The sequence below is a fragment of the Rhyacophila brunnea genome, unplaced genomic scaffold, assembly GCF_057557595.1.
Source record: "Rhyacophila brunnea isolate RB1 unplaced genomic scaffold, BYU_Rbru_1.0 scaffold_24, whole genome shotgun sequence".
Classification (NCBI taxonomy): domain Eukaryota; kingdom Metazoa; phylum Arthropoda; class Insecta; order Trichoptera; family Rhyacophilidae; genus Rhyacophila; species Rhyacophila brunnea.
Genome location: NW_028232904.1, coordinates 1,323,074 through 1,345,797, shown reverse-complemented (window position 1 = coordinate 1,345,797; position 22,724 = coordinate 1,323,074). Strand labels below are relative to the sequence as shown.

General features: G+C 31.9%; 1 protein-coding gene across 9 annotated transcripts in view; it reads left to right on the top strand.

The window, feature by feature from the left end:
* The window catches only part of LOC147068868 (uncharacterized), a 149,239-nt gene that overhangs the window by 76,546 nt on the left and 49,969 nt on the right, over nucleotides 1-22,724 (top strand). For 5 of the 9 annotated variants that reach the window (XM_085951392.1, XM_085951395.1, XM_085951391.1 and 2 more), the window contains 2 exons: nucleotides 8,815-8,946; nucleotides 9,908-10,230. In XM_085951392.1, the coding sequence (XP_085807518.1) occupies nucleotides 8,815-8,946; nucleotides 9,908-10,230 (455 nt within the window). Of the gene's footprint in view, nucleotides 1-8,814; nucleotides 8,947-9,907; nucleotides 10,306-22,724 lie in introns of those variants that run through there. The other 4 variants (XM_085951390.1, XM_085951387.1, XM_085951389.1 and 1 more) reach the window with 2 other exon arrangements.

Below are 22,724 nucleotides of genomic sequence, written 5' to 3'. Positions count from 1 at the left end.
ATTATTTATTAATAACACTGATAGTTAATATATTTGATTTGAGAGTTTTTTAATTATTCAATCTGAAACGAGAAATGACGAATCAATATGTCAAGCAATCTGGGATCTGATTTTTACAGCTAAAAACTGGACCACTCGTTGCTTGTGCAAAAAGTTATTCTCAGGCTTTATTAATTTAAAGATGGCGGTGAGCTACTTGATCAATCTAATAGATCCATATTTTGAATTAAAGAACAACATGTGACGAGTAGGTTGTGTGACGAGTAGGTTTTGGGTTCAAGCTAATAGACGATGGCTGTTGTCTATGTGATGGCAACACCTCTCACATAGTGTGGCATGTCATTAAAGACTGCCCAATACTATAAAAGTAGTGATGGTCTCTCGGTGCTCTGAGCAGAGAACACAATTACGATATTGACCTCTAAAAATCTCAAGACTACTACTGAACAAGAAATAATTACAAGATAAAAATAACTTTTATGTACAACGTTTTTTAATTTTCTGTTGAATTATTATGCCCAGTATGCTCAAACTTGTACTTGATATGAAGTAAATAAAAAACAAACAGATATATAATACTGAAATGTAATTTTGACATTTCATTTTGATTTCCATGGTAACGCACGTATATATTATTAATTTAGTTGCTAGGACCACCCCCTTAGCAACCAATAATAGTCTTTTACTTTTACGGATTTTTCTGATATAACTTTCCATACAAAACAAAATTAACTGAAAATGAATTCAATTCTGTTTAAAGATGGCTAAAAGTATTAAAAGAATGAATTGGCATCGTGTTCTGATATATTCTAAAAGTTTCAAATGTCTAGCTAGTCGGGAAATTAGTTAAAAATCGATTGGAAAATTTGTACTGGACAAACAACCACCGGACAAACAAGAATATGAGCTAATAAAAACGTTGTAAGAATAACACAGAAATACTACACAAAATATCTAATTATCACCTATATATTTTGAAAACACTACATACTATTTATACCTGTTAACGGAAAAAACCAAAAAGTATTTCATATAAAAACTACCAATTTATTAGGTAAAATGCCCGTAGCTTAATTGGTAAAACACATTGACGCGAATCCAATGTTACACGTTCAAATGACGTCGGGTGTCGTATTTTTTTCAAAAAAACCTTTTTTCTATTGGGGTTTTAAAATTATGTATACTATAAAGAATGGTACATCTTGTAAATTATTCGTAAATAAATGAAATAGTTTATTAAATTATTAGCAAGTGCAAGTACGTTATAGCTAAAATTTGGAGTGTTCCGAGCATTGGTTAGTAATTAGGGCAGTTCATTGATATCTTGATTTGGAACACAACCGATAAGAAAACATAATGTAATTTGATAAGCATTTCATGTGAAAACTACTAATTAAATTCGTTGTAATGAAGTAGGATGCCCGTAGCCACATTCACTGCTGAACAGTTAATTACATCAACTCGGCCACTGCTAAAGATACGCCTGGCGTGGAGCAATTAGCATGATAATTAAATGTGTTAATTAGCGTTAGTTATTATTAGTTTATTTAGTTATCATTATTATTAGTGTTAATTAACTGGTAGGCAGTGAAAGTATAAGTATCTAATGGCCACGCGCCTGGCGCGTCTTTAGCAGTGAAAAACTGAATTGGTAATGTTCGTTATGTTCGTTACGCCATGGCGTGGAGACGTGGCTGGTGGTGGAGGAAAAAACAAGACGCATTTATAATGTTTGTAAAATGCGACAGTTTGTAAAGCTACTTCAGAATCATATTATAAAATCATGGGTTCGCCGGGTACTTACAGCTAATTAATTATAAAGTTGAAAAGCACTTTGATTCACTCAATCTATTGACAATGTCAACACACAAATTCTTAAGTGGATTTATTCAATTATTGCAAATATAGAAACCTGGTCTAGACGGTCGTTCACAGCTTTTTGACCTGTGAAATTTTCGACTTATTATTTTTACCACTTAATAAGTAAAGCTTCAAAAAGTTTTAAGTATCTACGATACAGAATGCAACATAAATAACTGGATATAAATAGCACCCACTTTCACGAGACGGCCTTTGCAAAAAAGGGGAAAAAATATTAAAATCGTAAGATAAGAGTTCTTGAACTGAAAAATAAAATCTTGCTACGCTCGTACCAACAGAACTCTGTCATATTCTTTTGCAATGTACGTCTAATATATAGTTGAAATGTACGGATTTATATTACCTTTTATTATAACACTATGAAACCTGAATATTCAATTTAATTATTTTTGAAGCTATACTTCTTTTGGCTTGTGAGATGTAACACATAATTTATAATTAACTATTTCTTTTATTCAACGAATAATTCACAAGATTTAAGAATGTACCATTCTAATTATTGAACATACATAATTTTGAAAAACACTTTCTGAGAAAATATATTATAACCAATAGAAAAAATCCTTTTGAAAAAAGTAAGCCACCCCGGCAGGGAATCGAACCCTGCATATCTCGGGTTTACGCCTCGTCCGTCGCATTTACCAATATGCTACGCAGTGACATACTAATTGCGATACATTTTAACTATTGGTCTTTTCAATACCCACTCATCAGTGTTCTTAGAACGTTCGACGGACGGGGCGTAAACCCGGGAGATGCAGGGTTCGATTCCCTGCCGGGGTGGCTTACTTTTTTCAAAAGGATTTTTTCCATTGGTTATAATACCTATATTTTTTCAGAAAGTGTTTTTCAAAATTATGTTTGTTCAACACATAATTTATTTTTTCACACGAAAAAAACGCACTCGATTGAATTCAAACCACCGATTGTTCTGTTATCAGCTGAACGCACTACCTTTACGCCACAGTATGATACTGCAAACGTGACGACTATACAGTATAATATTATAGTTTAGAATTGTTCCGTTGCCTAGGCAGCGAATTTATTATTGTCGACCATTTGCAATTCCTTACGTAAACAAGCGATTAAACGTCAGATTGACATTTGGTACTTTAAAAATAAAAACAACGAGAAACCATTATATAATTTAGTAATATAAGTTAAAGTGTATAAAAATTAACCAACGGCATTCCAATAAGCGGTCCTTTTTCTTGATTGTGTAATTTATCAAGATAATTTAGAGCTACTCAAAGAATCTAGTTTATCACAAGTTTTGTTTTTGTTTTGTTACGCCAGAAAGTATAACTTCTAACGTGCGTACATAGGTAAGTACACACACCGATTTTTTTACATAATACAGAATACCGCAAATATCAGTAACGATAAGTGTTTGTTCAAGCCTAACACCTCTAAAGCCTCTCGTCGAACCTAATCCAAAGGGTTGGTTTCCATCAGCGTTGCCAGATAATTATTTTTACCAAATTGGGATTTAAGAGCATGTGGAAAAACTAAAAACATATAATATCTCTAATGTTTATTTCTATAATATCAATCATAAAAAAAACAAACTATAAAACTCTTTGACTATCAAAATACTAATATTAAACAATATTTTTGCCTGACACTCGCCTATTTGCACTTGTTTGCAGATTTTACTTTCTGGAGAGTTTCTTTCTGCTGGTAAAATTTTATTGGTAAAATTCAGCACTTAAATTGAACAAGTAATTCTAATTTTATCGACTCAATAGACAATCTGTTACTTGAATCTGACCATTTTAAATTCATCTGAGAAAATACCCGTTCGGTATGCACATGAGTATACCATGTTGACTTGGACAGGTAATTCCGATTTTATCAACTCAATAGAAAATCTGTTTCTTGCATGTGACCATTTGAAATTCATCTGAGAAAATACCCGTTCGGTATAGCAATTAGATATTGGAAATACGTAATTAATTTAGCTAGAAATATTTTTAGTCTATTTTACCGGGAATAACGATGCCATTTCTGTTTCAGCCGAGTCTTTAGAATTTTTCACAATCACATCAATAGAAGGTTTTAGCAAGTTAAATTATTCATACATAAGTCCATATATACTTCTTCGGTCAAATTTAATATAGACACCACATTATCTACACCTATAGTAAATACTTTCGAAACATATTTCGTTCTTCATGGTTATGTATGTCTTATTTGTATTTGTTGAATAATTGTGAAGTTAACTGTCCCACACGGGACAATCAATTTTTGCTTCACCGTTTTGACGCAAAAATCGAGGGGACGTGTGACATCACTGATTTCCATTGTTCATGAAGATTTAGGCGAAACCGAGTTTTGTATCATGTCAGTCGTAGTGGTTATAATATTAAAAGAAACTCCTTTATTCGACGCTCTTGGTTAAATTATGATATTTATTTTTCCACCGTTCCAAAAATTCACCAACTTCATTTAAACGCGCCATCTCCAAAATTTTGAATACTAATCGGATTTCAATTGTATGTCTTTATTTTTTTCCTGTTCTGTCTTGATTACTCATATGTATAAATTTCAATAGTTATTAACACCCATCTAATATATAAAAACCAATATTTGTTTGTTTGTTTGTATTTTATGCGCTGCCATACCGTTCATCCGATTGCGATAAAACGTTGTCAACTTATTGCTTGCACTTGCGCGAAGAGTATAGGCTATATATATCTTATATATAAAATGAATGTCTGTCTGTCTGTCTGTTGTTGTGCGCATGCCCGCGAAGGTTTCTGAGTTAGTACAACCATCTTCTTCTTCTTCTATTTGCATGCGTTCCTATACCATTCATCCGACTGTAATGCAAATTTGGTGAGTTGTCGTGCGCATGCCCACGAAGATTTCTGAATTAGAAAATCATCTTCTATTCGTATGCGTTCTATAACATTCATCCGATTGCGATGAAACTTTTGTCAGTTGTTGTGTGCACACCTGCGAAGTTTTCTAAATTAGTATTATATAAAATACAAAGTTTTTTTGTTTGTTTGTTCCATCCAATTTTGATTTTTTTTTTTACTACATATTAATAACATTAATAACGTTTGCATATTTTGGATTCGATTTTAATTTAGTGTTCTTTTGTTTGACCTTTACTCCTATTAGAATTATTTTCATGTTGCCATATTGTATTACACAGATATTTTAATATTAAAAAAATAATTACGTCTTATTAATTTTTAAATATCTAAGATAATTATAACCACGAAGCGACCCTGTCCGAAGCCGGGTACTTCAGCTGGTATGTTATAAAAATGTTACCTTTTCGTCTATAGTTATTCAATATATTTTTTTTTGCTTTTCTTATGTAATTTCTTTCTATTTGATGTTCTTTTTACTTCATAATTTTTCTTGTTAGGCTTTACTATATTGTAATTTATATATTATGGAAACTTTGCTGGTTGCAATATCTTCTCTTTAATCTATGTATATATATTATATTTTATAATCTTTGTAGGCAACCAAAACCAAAACATTGACTATTCTTTTAAAAGGAATATTCAAATAAAACGTTTGGAATTTCAATGATTTTATTCACCTTTTATTTAATTAGTTTACTTAAAAATAATGTTTTTGAAATTTGACTTCGTATTTCAAGCTTTACAATTTAAAAAATGTAAACTTGTATTATATAAAAGATCCTTAAAATAAATAATGTAAAATATTATCATCGGGTTTCTAAGAGTTGCGTAATAATAGACTGCATTCTCTCTCTCTGTGCCAAGTCTGGTTGCAAAATGTAATTTGCATTTTTCGCAACTTGCCAGTTTTTTTAATGCAATTCCACATTTACATTCACCTGCCGTGGGTTAAAATACTCCCTTTGGAATATGACTACTTATTATCTTCACCATTTTTACCAACACAACTTGCGGCCCGCGTGGACTCGTGGCTCTCGCCCAGGGCTCCGTGTTCGATCCTGGATAGAGGCCACCAGGATTACTGTTTTTACAGTGACTTCTCGAAAGCATTTGACAAAGTCGATCATGATATCATGATGGAAAAACTTCAACTTATTGGATTGTCGGATCGATTTTTGAAACTATTCGGGAGCTATTTTAGGAACCGTCAACAATACGTATCGTACGGCCTTTATCAGTCACAGACCTTTTACACATTTTCTGGTGTCTCTCAGGGCTCTAACTTAGGGCCGTTGCTGTTCACGATTTTTATAAATGACATAGCATTGGTAATAAAAAATGCTATGTTTTTGTTGTTCGCTGATGACTTGAAACTCTTTTTGGAAGTTGTCACCTTGAACGATTGTCGTCGGCTCCAACTTGATATAGATAATATATTAGATTGGGGCAGGCGTAATAAACTAGAATTCAATATTGATAAATGCAATCTTTTTTTTCTTTTTTTCTTCTGTTTACCAGAGCCTCAAAAGTGTTGTTTTTTTCAATACTCGATGCATGGCAGAGTTCTGAATATCATCTGTAAGGCATTACGTTTGAGAGTAAATTGAAAATTATTAGACATATAGTTACCATTTGTAACAAGGCGCTTAAAATGTTGGGCTTCGTCATGCGTACTTCCCGGGTCTTTTCGGATGTTACGGTATTAAAACTTTTATTTAATTCTTTAGTTCGAAGCAGACTTGAGAGTGGGTCTATTATTTGGGCATCGCATCAGTTGAAGTATGGCCTTATGGTGGAAAGGGTTCAGAAGAAATTCTTGAGACTCCTTTACTTGAGGTTGTATGGGTACTATCCGTGGCTTTATCCAACTGACTTTCTCTTAGGCATGCTTACATACTGCAGTCTGCAATTTAGAAGAAATCTTTATTTAGCTACGTATTTTTTTCGACTTATACGAGGTATAAATGAGAAGTCTGCCATTGTGGGCAGTGTTGACCTGTGTGTCCCTGATAACTATCTTAGAAATAGAGAGCATCAGTTGTTTATTCTACCAAGGTGCAGAACCAACCTGCCACTGGTAATGCCAATTGGGAGGGCGATAACTATGTTAAACGAAATTGCTTTGGGTGTTGATATATTCCACCTACGTGAGGATGAGTATAGGTGGATGTTGTTTATAAATTCTTAAAATAGGGTCTGCTTAACTCATCCGGTGTACTTCCTTGTACCTATCTAATTTATATTTTTTGTATGTACACATTTCTACTGTTTAATAACTTACTATATAATATGTCTGTTCTGATCCATCTCTTTTTTATGTAGTGCTCTTTTATATTTCTTTCTTTCTAAATGTCATGTTGTTAACGTTTTAAATTTATAATTTGTAATATCCACAATATGTAAAAAATAAATAAATTGAATTGAATTGAATCCTCGTGAGGTCACAATATATTTTTGTGGTTTTCTCAAAGCCTGGATCCTGGATCTTTATGCGATCGTTTCGCTTCAACCACTGCATTACTGTTTGACGACACTACTGCCATTGGGCCTGATAGCATGTTATTATTATTTTCTTTTTCGACCATGTCCGATCCTAATAGGATCATATGGGCCTCCACAGAGTAGAGGTTTGTATTAACAGATTTTTTTTTTGAAATGGATGTCAGCCACTTGCTCAACCTATTAGGTCCATTCCCTGACTCGCACACAAATTAAAAAAACAATATGTGTACTTGCCAGACCCAGGATTCGAACCTGGGACCCACACATGATAGTCCAACGCTTAAGCCGCACGGCCACCGTGGGCGTATAGTGTGTACTGTTATAGTGTTAATAATAATATTCTAATGGATTTAATTTCAAATTTCATCAAGTACCTTCAGTCGATATAATAATAATATATATTGTTATAAAACCACATACCTATCGCCAAGGTGACTGCTTCATGGAATAACCCACTAACTCAAAAATGTCAACTATTCAGGAGAGTAAAATAAACATTTTAAAAGAATGCGTAGCAAAAATCGTTTCATCTTTAAATTATGACACATATTGCACTCTCGCAACTAAACTGCCACAAACCAAAGTAATCAAACAGAGAAAATGAGCTGTGAAGTTTTTACCTTTCGCATTTTTGTACTGTGTTTTTGAAATATGTTTAGATATTGAATGAAGTTTTGACTTGAATTTGAGCAATGACATATTCATTGACTTAGAGATAGGAAATTTTCGGTACATATACTATGAAAGATAGGCAACGAAACGTAGTAATTAACTCAAAACACGTACATTTGGACTTGTGGCGATTTAGTTGCGAGGGTGCGATATAAGCATATAATTTATCGTGATTTGATTTAGGACATAACCATCAAAATGTCCGTTTTCTACGTTGTATTTGAGTATTGAATATACATAATTTGAAAACATATCACGCATATAGGTACACACTAGAAAAAACCATTTTGTAGAAAATAATACGACACCCGACGGGACTTGAACCTGTATCTGCTGGATTCGCGCCTGTATAATTTTAGAATTAAGCTACGGGCATCTTATTAAATTACGTGTGGTATTTTTTTCTACAAAATGATTTTTTTCTAGTGTGTATATGCATGAGCTGATTTTAAATTATGTATTTTCAATATATACAATGTTACATTATAAAATCTTGTGTCTTACCCTTATTTCACACTATACGTTTTTAACCGTACGGTTAAAATCCGAATCGGCATCAAGTTCAATTTGTTGAATAATAATAATAAAAGATTGTTTATTAAATTGTATTTGAGTATAAAAATATTGCACCTAGATTTGGTGTGATTTTTCCTGTTTTAACTTTAAAACGGCCATAAGCTTGTTAACTTGTTTTTGAGATTACAAACTTTTGGCAGTAACCCACGATATTCGATTATCATTCGGCTTAATGAATTTTCCGTTGCCTTTTCATATACTCGTAGTTGCGATTACGTCTACTTAGCCTGATCGATTGACCGCAATGACGTGGCAATTTAGTTGTTTTTTTTTAATTGAATACCTTTCTTTTTTGTAGAAAATCTCATCCAATCGGCGATCGTAGAGGCTCTCAAGAAAGCTGCCGACGAAGGCATTAAGGGGAAGGAAGTGACGCCGTTCATACTGGCAGCTGTATCCGACATCACGAAAGGAAAATCTCTTGCGAGCAGTATCCTCTTTTTTATATTGAATTCACTTTGACTTTACATCAGTGGCAAAGGGTCTTTGTTCAAGGTAGCTAAGCATTAGTAAGTAACTATCGGGGGGATGAATGAATTGTTATTCTTACCCCCGATGATAGGTTTAAGTTCAGATGGTTGTTTGAGTGTGAATGATATAATATATTCGGGCAGTGATGAATAGAAACACGAGTTGGAATTTTCTTGATTATTATAGTAATAAAGTTCGGTAATACGGCACTACAAAGTACATTATATTAATTCTAGTTTGAATAGAAAGGTTTAAATAATTATACTTTGGAATTTAGATATTAAAAGAGACATGGAACAGTGGCGCGTGTCAACTACATTATAGGAATTCTCAATGACAACTGTATCATTTCCGTTGCGTCGTTGTCTATGGTCGATAAATAACCATATACAACAACATGACAGTTGTAGGGTTATAGAACCTCTACATAATTGAAAAAAAGAAATCTTAAGACAATCATATTTACAGAAATTAAATTTTGAGAAAGAAACTCCTTGTGATATCAATTCTTGTTTTTAGTACCTGAGACTGGTCCCATTTCTCATTAACCGATGTTCCTAAATATGTATAGTGGGTCACACGTACAATAACAAAACTTGTGTTTGGTGTCGCTATTTTTTGACCATGTCTGATCCTTATAAGATCATATGGGCCTCCACAGAGTGCATGTTTGTATTAACAAAATTTGTATTTACGAGAAATGGATCTTTTGCTTAACGTATTGGGTCCATACTCTGACTCATACACAAATTGAAAAACAATATTATGTGCACTTGCCAGACCCACGACGTTATAGGCCGATGCTTAAGCCGCGCGGCTAACATGGGTGTAGATAGGGGTGAGTCGCTATTTAAGATACTGTTAATAATTTTGTTTTGTTGGAGCTGATTTTTATGATTTCTTAACATTTTAAAATGCAGACATTGCTCTAATTAAAAACAATGCCAGTGTTGGAGCCCAGATAGCAGTGGAACTAAATAAATTGAGTAAAAAACCATCACCAATTGGCTACAACACAAATCTGAATGATTTTTTAAAACCAACTCAAAATAAACTTGATATCTTGAAAAGACGTAGTAGTACATATACTGGAAGTGAAGTTGATTCAAAGGGAACCCAAGTCACTGGAAGAAGCAATGAAGAAAGTGGAGAAAATCTGGTGAAACTTCGAAACGTCTGTCCAGTTGTGATTGGTGGATCGAACGTTGACTTCACTGTTAAAGTTGCTGAAGAAGATATAAAGGTAAGATTAAATTAAATAAACCTGTGTATTTATAAATTATTAATCATTAAAATTGGGTCACTCAAATTTGAACATATTAAGTCTTTGATAAAAAAAATCCTCACACTTCACCTTACATTTGACCATAAACCTAGTCATCGTGAACGAAGTTTCTTCTCATTCTTCTCCATACCACTCATTTCCCCATCTTCTGGTCGTGGCCCCATTTCTCATTGACCATGTAATAACCATTTCAATTAATTACTATTATGCTACCTATCAGTGGCGAAAGGTGACTTTCTGAAAGAGGTAGGTTGTCGAGATCAGACAAAAATAATAACAACATAAAAAGAACTTTTTGTATCCAACGTTTTAAAATTTTCTGTTATTATGCTCAATATGATTAAACTTGTAGTTCATATGAAGTAAATAAAAAACAAACAAACAAACAAATATAGAATACTGAAATGTCATTTTGACATTTCATTTTGATTTCCATAGTAACGCACGTATATATTAATAATTTAGTTGCTAGGACCACCCCCTTTGCAACCAATAATAGTCTTTTACTTTTTACGGATTTTTCTGAAATAACTATCCATACAAAACAGAATTAACTGAAAATGAATTCAATTCTGTTTAAAGATGGCTAAAAGTATTAAAATAATGCATTGGCATCGTGTTCTGATATATTCTAAAAGTTTCAAATGTCTAGCTAGTTGGTAAGTTAGTTAAAAATCGTTTGCAAGATTTGTACTGGACAAAAAACCACCGGACAAACAAGAATACGAGCTAATATAAACGTTGTAATAAACGACCATGGCAACAAACAAAAATGTGTTTTCTTAGCTCGTATTATTATTTGTCCGGTGGTTCTTTGTCCGGTACAAATCTTGAAATCGAATTTTAACTAACTTCCCGACTAGCTAGACATTTGAAACTTTTAGAATATATCAGAACACGATGCCAATGCGTTTTTTAATACTTTTAGCCATCTTTAAGTAGAATTGAATTAATTTTCAGTTAATTCTGTTTTGTATGAAAAGTTATTTCGACACCATTATTGGTTGCAAGGGGTCTGGGGACCTAACAACTAAATTATTAATATATAAGTGCGTTACTACGGAAATCAATATGACATGTCAAGTACAAATTTTTTTGATCGTTTAAGCTAGTCAAGTGAAGTTCATATGGTTCAACAGAAAATTTAAAAACGTTTTATATAAAAAGTTCTTTTTAATTATTATAGTTCTTGTAATTATTTCTTAGAATATAGGCTTTAAATATGGAGCCTTCGCCACTGCTACATATATTTCGTATTTTTTTTTTGATGGTGATTAAAGTTGTTGTTATTGGAGCGGGTAGAAGAAAAACGACATTTTGTTTATTTTTCGGGTATAATTTCAATTATTTTTTTCACTCATTAACTTTTGAACATAATTCGTTAATAGATAATAATTAATACAGAACGAAGCTATTTTACAATAGTTTATTATGTATAGTTTAATTTCACTAAAGATTTTAGCACAAACAATATATTTTTTTAATAATAATATAATATATAATATTGTTTAATAATATATAGAATATGTTACATTCTCTTATTTACTAAATCAAACGTTTACAAACACATAATATTATATTGTAATTTACACTGTATGAACAATTTCTAATGATTAATACACTTTTTTTGAAATTTTATATATATACCTAATACTCTAATGCACAGAATCACTCATTGAATACTATATATAGATACAATTGACATATATTTTTAATAAATAGGAAAGAGCAGTTTTTACATAATGACATGTTTATGCATGAAAAGTCAAGTAACTTTTCTCAACTTGCTCATTTATTCATTTAGGTCACTTTGATCCTCAGCTCTTCAATTACAATATGACAATGATTGTGATAAATAAATATTTTTTCAAATGATATCTTTATATTGAATTTTCCACTTTTGATTAAAATTAATGCAAGCAAAATAAAGAATAATAACATAAAATCTTCTTATATTATGTATGTAGGTATAGGCCGTTTTTCGTTAGTGCCTAGGTACTGGTAATAAATAAACAACCATTTTTGGTAACTTTTAAGCGAGTGAAGGTCACATTAAAAAGTAATTTTATGATTAATGGTCAGGTATTGGCTCATACAACCGGGTCCTTACTATTGCTGTAACACACATTGAAAAAATCACATGTATTTTTGGCAGACGCGGGATGATACTCCCGACCCACGGGTTTAGTTACCGATGATATACAAACATTGGCTCTTGTAATAATCATATTACATTACATAAATGTTGTATTGTGATAATCGAAATATTTCTATCGATTGAATAATTCATTTGTGAAAAATAATATAATTACTATACTTTATAAGATGGGATTATACTATTCTACTAAATTTTATTTTTGAACGAAATGCAAATTGTATTGGCAACACAAAAGTTGACCCCTTCAAATCAACCCGCCCCGAACCACTTTCGGTCTTGATAGAGGGTATCACGAAGATCTATGTTTGATGTGAAAGATGAGCAGTTTTTTACGCATGGGATTGTCTCAGGAGCAGACACCCAAGACTAAGATCGCCACGCATTCAAGTTTACTTTGACTGATTTTACATAGACTTTCTAATGGGAGAGAGGAGAACGATGAACTAACAAAAATATAGTTAATAAATATTAGGCATACAAAAATAAATCTAAAACAATTCGGACATACAAAAACTAAGTGAATAGGTCTTCACATAGTTAAGTCACAGTTAGTTAACTATTGTATTTTTATCATAATTTTTAATAACTGTATTATCAGTGATTCTGTGCATTTTTCTAATGAATTATAAAAATAACTAAAACACATTCACAAAAAGCAAGCGGTTTTGGGATTATCAAGTTATTTAGGTATTATTGAGAAAAATAATCATAATTGTTTGCTCCCTTGCGACAACTCCGAAATATGCTAAATTTGATAAAACTAATAAAAACTGTCTATATATAGATATATGTATTTTAAATTATGTGATACATATTTTTCATAAAATGATTTTGATAATAGATTGGTTTAAAAAAATCGGCGGTATATTTGAATGTAGAATACGTCTCGACGCAATCCAGGCTTATCTTATACCCCCACTTCGAGCGCGTTCTGTTGGGATAACTTGGGATAATACCCCGTTTACACGTGCATGGATTTACTGCTGACAGTACGTATTATCGCTGCCATAACAAAAAAATGCAATGTAAATACGTATTATCGTGCAAAATTGCATGCATGAATCAAAAGAGTTCAGAAGCTTCTGAATTTTCACATGGAAATTGGACCGTGTAATATCTACGCCTGCGCAGTAGAACGATTTTAGCCGGTAAAACGTCGCTGTAGGATTGGTTTGTCGATTGACCAACTGTTCAGGAGACGAAAAACAAATTTCATAATTCTATATTTAAATACATGAAGATATTTAAATTGTTATTTTTACAGCATACGAATGATGCATTACATTACAATTACAAAGTAATTTAAAGAAAACGATGGCTTCTGCATTAAAATTCATTCATTCTGCATTAAAAGGTCGCTTTCGACAAAAAGTTTATATGTATTCAACAAACCAATCCTATAGCGACGAAAAAACATACGGCGCAGAGACTCACTCATCTTGAGGTTAACCGATTTACACGACCTGTCAAATAGTACCATACAATGACAACATCGCGTATAGGTTACTCTTGAAGAATTAGATTTACGAGACAGTCAGCACTTTTATGCGTAAACAGTGAGTATCGCGATAGTTTAAAATACACACTATTAGTGCTAGTAAATCCATGCACTTGTACAACCGGGATAACACCCCAATTCCGGGTCTAGGACGATTCGGCGCCGGGATAACTGGACGCCACGCAATTAGAAATAAAATAGACGTTAGGTACTTATAGGTAGTTTTAAAAATATATTTAATATTATTATTTAAATTTAAATTATTAATTATATATTTAAATATGCACACGTAAATAATGATTTAATCGTGCATATGTTTAAGTTAAATCGAAAAAAGAGTTTTTTATTTTATGCCTTAGGTGTGGTAATTTTCAATCCGCAATAAAAAAAACATTATGTTAAGAGTAAAATGAATTAAAACTACTAGTTGTAGATAAAAACTGATTAAAATTCTTCGTCTACGTTCTGTATACGTGTCTACGACAGTGCGGCGTCCAATTGTCCTGGCGTCCAGTTGTCACATTCCCCCAATTCCAGGGTAGCACTGCTTAAGGCGTCGATTTCAAAGACGTATTCTACGTCAAAATAAAGATGTTGTCGCTCGGAAAGTTACCAATGATATAATATTATATTTAATATTACCTGCTAGCTAATTAAAAATATTAATTTGAATTGAAATCATCGATTTTTGGTATTTGTTGAACTCTTATAAATAAATATTTAGATAGCATAAAGATACGTTAATTATTTTTGAAAAACGATTCGTTGAATGGAAATAATTTTAAATATTAAGAATAAAATTAATAACAAAAAAAGTTCAACATCGATTTGATTATTTTTTAAAGAACCGCCATAGTGTTAGACTATAAATGACTGATGTCAAAACTATGTTCTAAAAATATTTCTTAGTAAAATATTTCTTTATAAATTCTATATTATATTTTTTTTTATTATCAGCACGAGAAATGTCGTCAGTATTAAAAACTGTTATAACAATCAGTTTTTATATAACATTTACTCCCTGTATTTAAGTAAGTATATAAATATATACAATACATACACAATTATATAAATAATAGTAGTTTTTAATAGTAAATTGTTAATACATAATAATAAAAGTTAAATAATTGTTTAATAACAACACTTTTCTGATGCTGACAGTTTATAATATCAGAAGTGTTTTTTTTAAATCGAAACATTACACTTCTTAATATGTAATTAATTTGTCTCTTAGAGCGGCGTTCGATTTGATATACCATTAATATAATTTGCTCACAATCGGCGGGCAGCGGTTTAAAATAATTATTATTCTTATAAGCTTCTTCTATTATGTTTCACATATTAAATAATTTATAAACCAGACCGCTATTAAAATAATCCTAAATGTTTTACGCATACTATAGTAATTATTATTGTAGTTTTTACGTAATATTAAAGTATAAATTTTGGTCAATTTACAACTTTATTGAATAGTAGACTTGTGAAATCATTTCAGCGATCTTAAACAATAAACATTATTTACAACAGTGAATATATTATATTATAAAAAAACATTTTTTTTAATTTTTCTAAAGCATAATCAAAATTATATAGCAGAATAATTATCAATGAGTTAATATACATAAAACTATAATTTGACAAAACTATATAACAGACTAATTTTATTAATTTGATATTTTACATACCTAACTATACTCGTAGCAAGCGTCAAAAGCTTGTATGAAATGTTTACTTAATGATAGTTTACAATAAAATGTATATATATAGTAATATCTATTTTTCTACATTTTACATATTTATAATTGTGCTTAAACTTTTTGGTCTAAATCGTTTCTTGTTCAATACAAAGTTTAAACTTTTCACTAATTTTTACTCACGAATTTCAGTATGAAAATGACGTGCAGTACTGTCATTTACACACATAAATATAATAATAATTGTATATTAAAAACAAACATTTTGAAAAACTGAAGTTTATTCTCTTTATAAGAGTATATATATTTTTTTTAAATAAAATATGAATAAATGTTACTATTTGAGTATTATATATTAATAATTTTTCACAAATTATATTTAACAAATATATTTAATGCCAGGCATATAGGAACATATTATATTTGAAATAGTTTTTCATATATATATATTTCTTTAAATGATTCTGATTTAGAAATCTTCTATATGTGACATAATATTGAGAATTTAATAGTGAGCAACTTCCTCTGAAAATATTTAATTATTTTGCTGTACACGACCAATGAACTCTGGCAAAACAGTAGGATTTATTTTAAATATGTAACCATTCTATATTAGGATAGAATAAATTAATATTTTTTGTGTAATGATGGATTAACTCTTAGAATAATATGTGCATAGGATGCAAACCATAGTTTACATATATAAACTCGGCGCATTCGCCCCCCCCCCCCCTAGGCCCCTCAGATGATTGCGCGTCGTGGGGGGTTCCGCCTCCCCCCGGGTCCTTCAGATGATGGTTACTTAAACCATGACGGCTAAAATTATTAAACATGGAACATGCTTTGCCTATTGACTCTCTGAATGCTGATTGTCCAAATTCGAAAGAAAATTTATTTGTCAAAGTAACCTAATCCAAAGGATTCAAACAAATTTACTTTTCTGAAAATTAAGTAATAACAATAATAAAACTAAAGAAGTAATTCTCACAGAATGTAGGCTACTGATCGTAAAATGAAAATAATCGGCGCGCGTAAGTAATTGGACAGCGGGCGGGCTGCGCGTCTATAGTTATTCTGCGTCTATTTTTAGTAACGCTTTTGCGTCGGAGATCATGAATAAAACATGTTCCATGTTAAAATAAGACGTAGATATATAATTGACAGCCTGCTGGTTTGAAAGAGTTAAAGGTCACGTAACGCAATCATATTATTTCCGTTGTCAGTGCTCTGACCATAAAAATAACATATTAAACTACTATAACGCTTATCTCACCTTGACGGTAATTTGTGGAACTAAGAATCAGTGCCACGCTGGTTGAGAATTGTTAGAGCAAAGTAGTAAAAGTAGTAACAAAAATAGTAAATTTAATAAACAAAATATATCAAAAGAAAATTTGTTTAAGTATTTTAAGAAACGTTTTCGATATTAATTTGGTGCATATTCCCCCATATAAATTCTATTCATAGCTACTCTTTATATATTTATATTATAGTAATAATTTAAATTCTTTCATTCGCACAGAAGCGCTTCGAAATTAAATAGTAAGACGGAAAATTATGATCCCCATTATATAGTTCGTATAATATTAGCTTTGTTCGTTTGTTGTTGACATTAAATTTAGCGCATGCGCAAATCGTGGCCGGCTATTATCACTTCGCTTTAAATTGTGTTCCTGACGCGTCAAACGATCAACAAACAGTTTGACTCAGTCCTAGACTTTGCGACGTCTCGGAATATTGCCAAACAACTGTTAAAGTGACAGAATATGACAAAATAACATATATTATACGTGGTTTTTCAATGCCAGTTTGTAAAAATACAGCATTTTTATTTATTTCACCGGTTATTTCTAATTTACAGAATTACAAACGCATAAAGAAATTTAAACTGCTCCATATTAATTATTGAGTTTCAGCCATTGACTTAAGCATTGCATAGATAAATTCGATATTACTAAAGAGAACACGTTAGCAGAATATGTCAAGAACATAAACGCGAATTTGCAACGTTACCCGTTTCTAAAGTGTAGAAAGAATTATTGTTGCTTAACGCGACCACAATAAGACGACAATGCGGATTTGATATATCGATGGGTTAGTGAAGTCTTTCCCAAAACCTTATTCGTTACATGTGCATCATGTTTTCGGTCAATATAAATATTTGTTATTGTAATTTGTTGTGAGAAAATTGATTTGGAAAATTCTAATCTATAGAAAATCTAATTCGAAATCCAGAAATCATGTATTTGGACAACTCAATATCTTCTTAAATAATGTATACAGAATCCGACCATGTCCGATCTTAATAAGATCACAATAGACCTCCACAGAGTGGAGGTTTGTATTAACAGATTTTGTTTTTACGAGAAATGGATGACAGCCACTTGCTCAACCTATTAGGTCCATACTCTGACTCTCCACAAAAACAATATTTATAATACAGAATACTTGAACATACTATAATAATGTATTTATACTAACCAATCGATATAAATCTTTATTGCGAAATAGGTAATGTACATTTTCAAACAAGTTATTCTGGCTTAAACTGTTTATACGAAATAATAAAGTTTGTACGAAGTGTTTTTAAGCAAGGTTTTTTTATGACTAAGCCCTTCTGTTTTTTAGACACACTGTATTTGTAAGTCAATGGCTGAACTCGCTAATGGGGCAAAGAAAAGAATCAATTTTTCCTTATAAGTCTACATTTTTTTTGATGATAAATTGAACACCCCTTTCTATCCTTCCAGCAAGAGTTTAGCAGCATGTTTCAGCTAAAATTCAATACAATTAATAAAAAAGGTTATATCGCTTTCTCTGTTATACGTGACGTTATGACAATATTTATCACGCACCGTACGTGAGACAGAAATTGTTAAAATATACCAATATATATTTTATTATTTATTTAATTTCAGTTGCTATTTACCCTAAACTCTTGCTGGTACTACTTTAATAATATTTTTTACCCTACACCTTTATAATAATATGTCAAACATTAGAATTGAAAAATCCTACGCCCTTACGATTTTGTTTAAAAATAAACATTATTTATTACAGTCAATTCGGTTAACTTTGAATCGTCCGTCTAACTTTGGCCCACAATTTTTCTTTGTCTTTATAGAGTTATATTTCAGAAAAACTACCCCAACGAGTTATACGCCGGGTTGTATGTTGAAAATCGTATTAGCTGGGATATAGTCATAGATAAAAACTGGGTGCATTGTTGGAACTTTCTACCGGCGCATAGCGTCTTTAATTTTCTACAAACACGTATCTCAATTCTTGTCTGTTTTGATTTGTTTGATGTAATGAATTCAGAATTTGAATACGCACATATTCTACTAACACGTATCACAAAACATACTTTATAACATAATAGATTTAAGCAATAATAAAAAAACTCGTATCACAATAAAAGACTTTTATAAATATTATAAAATCGTATCTTGAGTTACGTGTTTGTAAGTATACAGAATACTGAACTCCGACAGATGATTATACTGAAGTTTTTTCTCGTAAGTCATGATACGTGTTTGCTGCAGTAATATTCACAGTAAAGTTGCAACGCATTCTCATATCTCAGACAATATGACTGATCAGTCGTAAGTATAGTGCGATAAATTGAAGAAACATAACATTTTTTTCATGCAAATATGTGTAACTATACTAAATGGATATTTCATAGAAGAAAATTTATTTCTAAATTAAAAACTGAGAGAATAAAGTTGTTATTTGCCTCTACCGAAAAGTTGTGTTTTTTGAGATACGTGTTTGTAGAAAATTAGCAACGATGGGTGAGGCCATCTCGAGACAGTGACGTTACAGACGTTACATGGTTAGCTGAAACGAATAAAAAATCAGTTCCTGCGCGTGTGGCGATGCGACATTTTGGTTATCCTGCGTCCCATGTCCAGAGAAATTTGTTGATCGCAACACCAGCTGTTTCAAGCTGGTCGCGGAAGTATATTAAATTACATTTGTCTTGTGAATGCGAACAAAATCACATCTACATATTCGACGTATTGTACTCAAGACGAGTTTATATGTGCGACAAGGCCTTTAAGTTCCTGTTGGATGCAATTTATTGTTCATAAAAACCGCAATTCCCAAATTATTATTTATTTATTTAGTAAACTGAATTGGATAAATAAACCTAAATTAATTAATTGATGAATTCCATACTTTTACCCAAACATTCGAACGAACAAATTCTATCAATAATGGTTTTAAATATTGATTTATCATAATATAGAATAGACTTTTAGCTAAATTCACATAGATTTAATGCCTACAAAATTTGTGACAGTTCATAAACTATTCGGAGCCGTTCATTGGTCGGCGTATCGGTATGAAACGGTATCCAGCCAATGAGGTGTCGAATAATCAGTATGAAACGGATTTTAGCCAATGGGATTTTATATTGCTTTGTTGCAGGTAGGTAGTATATAAGTTTTTGTTTTAAAGGGTATTTCTAGGGATTGCAATACCGAATGAAAATGTCAATACCGGTTTTTCGGTATTTCTTCTTGAATACTGGTATTTCTTAAACATTAAAAAAAACATAAGTAGGTGCTTATCAATAAATAACGCTATCAATTTTTAAAAAAAATATCATTTTATAGCAAAAACCTACATACCTACATTTATTATGTTGACATTTAAAAATATGTATTGATCATAATTATAGAACTCGTGATTTTTTACAAATTATTTGAATATATTAAGTATTGATAATTTTAAATAAAGCCATCAAAAGTTCAAGTGCAAATAAGACCGGCTGCAGGAAAAGTTCGCTGCGTACCTTTTAATTACCGCATTTAAATAACATGCTAATAGGATCGATCGGTCGCTTAACGGGGACACGGCAGCCGTGTCATCCGCGTCGAATGAGTTCCAACGCTTGTACAGTCATTAATAATTATAGAATAATTGAACATTTTTGTCACTGATGTTTTCGATTTCGAAATAATATTATGATAATAATTCATCGCGACAATTTTTACTTATATAAATAATATATTTGATGAAATTGGTTTTATTATTATTCACCTCTGTTGGATTCACTCAATGTATTTGAATTTTAGTAGCACATAACTTATAATTTATTTTCAAACGAGTGTGCTTTCTTAATACCGAAAATTCCGGTATTTTGGATTTTTAAAACCGGTATTGCAATCCCTAGGCATTTCTATATCTCCCTGGTTTATATTTGTTTTTCGACAAAAATCGAGAGAATTATCGAAGCACAATATAAATTGATCTCCGTTCGGAATAGTCTACAATTTAAATCAGTTGTAGCGAGCAGGGGGATGTCTGGCGACGTGACTGGTCTGCATTGGGCATGAGGAACCTTCTAACTGTGGATCTTTTTGCTTACACGTAAGTATAGCGTGTGTCTGAACAGAATCCGGTGTGGGCATTATAGGAGTCCTTATAATGTAAGTAAATTTTGATGCATTTGCAAGGTTTGCAATAGACTTCAACTTGGTGAGTGAAGTGAGTGATTCAATCCATGTACCACATTGTGGAGTTATGTCGCATGTATGTCTTCTCCGGAGGAGTTTCAGTCTTACGCCAGGCCAAACCGCAGGCTGTTTCTTGGATTGATGCCTTGCCGGTTCTACTGTGACTATGTTACTAATTATATGATTTTATTTTTGTGGCTGAAAATCTTCTAGGAAAGGCGTATATGTTACACGACTCCTCGATGTGCTCCATGGTTTAAATCTCACCACACTCGCAAAGATTCATTCAAGCTCCACTAAACATCTTAATTGCCCACACCTGATTCAGTTCAGAAGTTGCGTGGATCCACAGTAAAACAACCACTAAACCACGCCCGGTCTTAATCGGGCGTACTGCGGGCCCTACATTTGATGTAAAGCATCAAAGCTTTTTTATAACTGATATGTCTCAGGAGTAGTTATCCAATACTTAGCTCTTAAGCGTACTTTGACTGAATTTATATGACTTTAAGTTAAAATTGCCCATGCGAGAACAGCCTAGATAGAACAACGGACAAGCTAAGTAAAAAGATTCTCACGTTGACATCATGACGTCGCATTTTTTTGAAATTATACTTCTTTTGGCGCGTTTGGGAAATCAGATCAGAGTGTATTTTTGGCGTGTGACATGTAACACATAATTTATTTTTTCACACGAAAAAAAACTCACTCGATTGGATTCGAACCACCGATTGTTCGATTATCAGCCGAACGCACTACCTTTACGCCACAGTATGATGCTGCAATCGTGACAATTATAATACATAGTAGACAAGTAATATTATAGTTTATAATTGTTCCGTTGCCTAGGCAGCGAATTTATTATTGTAAGCCATTTGCAATTCCTTATGTAAAAAAAACGATTAAATGCCAGATTCAACGAGTAACAGTTGGTACTTTAAAAATAAAAACAACTAGAAACCATTATTTAATTTAGTAATATAAGTTAAAGTGTATAGAAATAAACCAACGGCGTTCCAATAAGCGGTCCTTTTTCTTGAGTGTGTAATTTAATAAGATAATTAAGAGCTAGTCAAAAAATCTAGTTTATCACAAGTTTGGTTTTTGTTTTGTTACACCAAAGAAGTATAACTTCTAACGTCAGTACATAAGTACACACACCGATTTTTTAAATGCAACAAAATTTGTCTCGGACAGTGTGATGGCTCCAACTGCTGTTTTCTAGCCAGTCACATCGCCAGTCATTCTCCTGCTGCTCTAAATCGAAGAACGGATTCCTCGAGTGTTGACGCTTCATTGGATGAGACAGAATAGAACGGGAGTTTTTTGTTGGTTAAAATTTTACTTATACTCTCTCACTAATTTCAATTGATTCCTTATGTATCTATAACTATATACATAGCGTGGGGCAAAGTTAGACTGATAGGACTAAGTTAATCGAATTGGAAATAAAGTTACTAGTATGCAGTTCGAATTACAATAATAATTAATTGTTTTTGTTCTAATATTTAAAGATATACTATTTTCTAATGTTTATGATCAATTTTTGTTCGTCCATTGTCAACTTCATCATCGCACAGTTAGGCACTACGAATATAAGCTCATTTAAAAACATTTTTACTTTTAAACTGTTA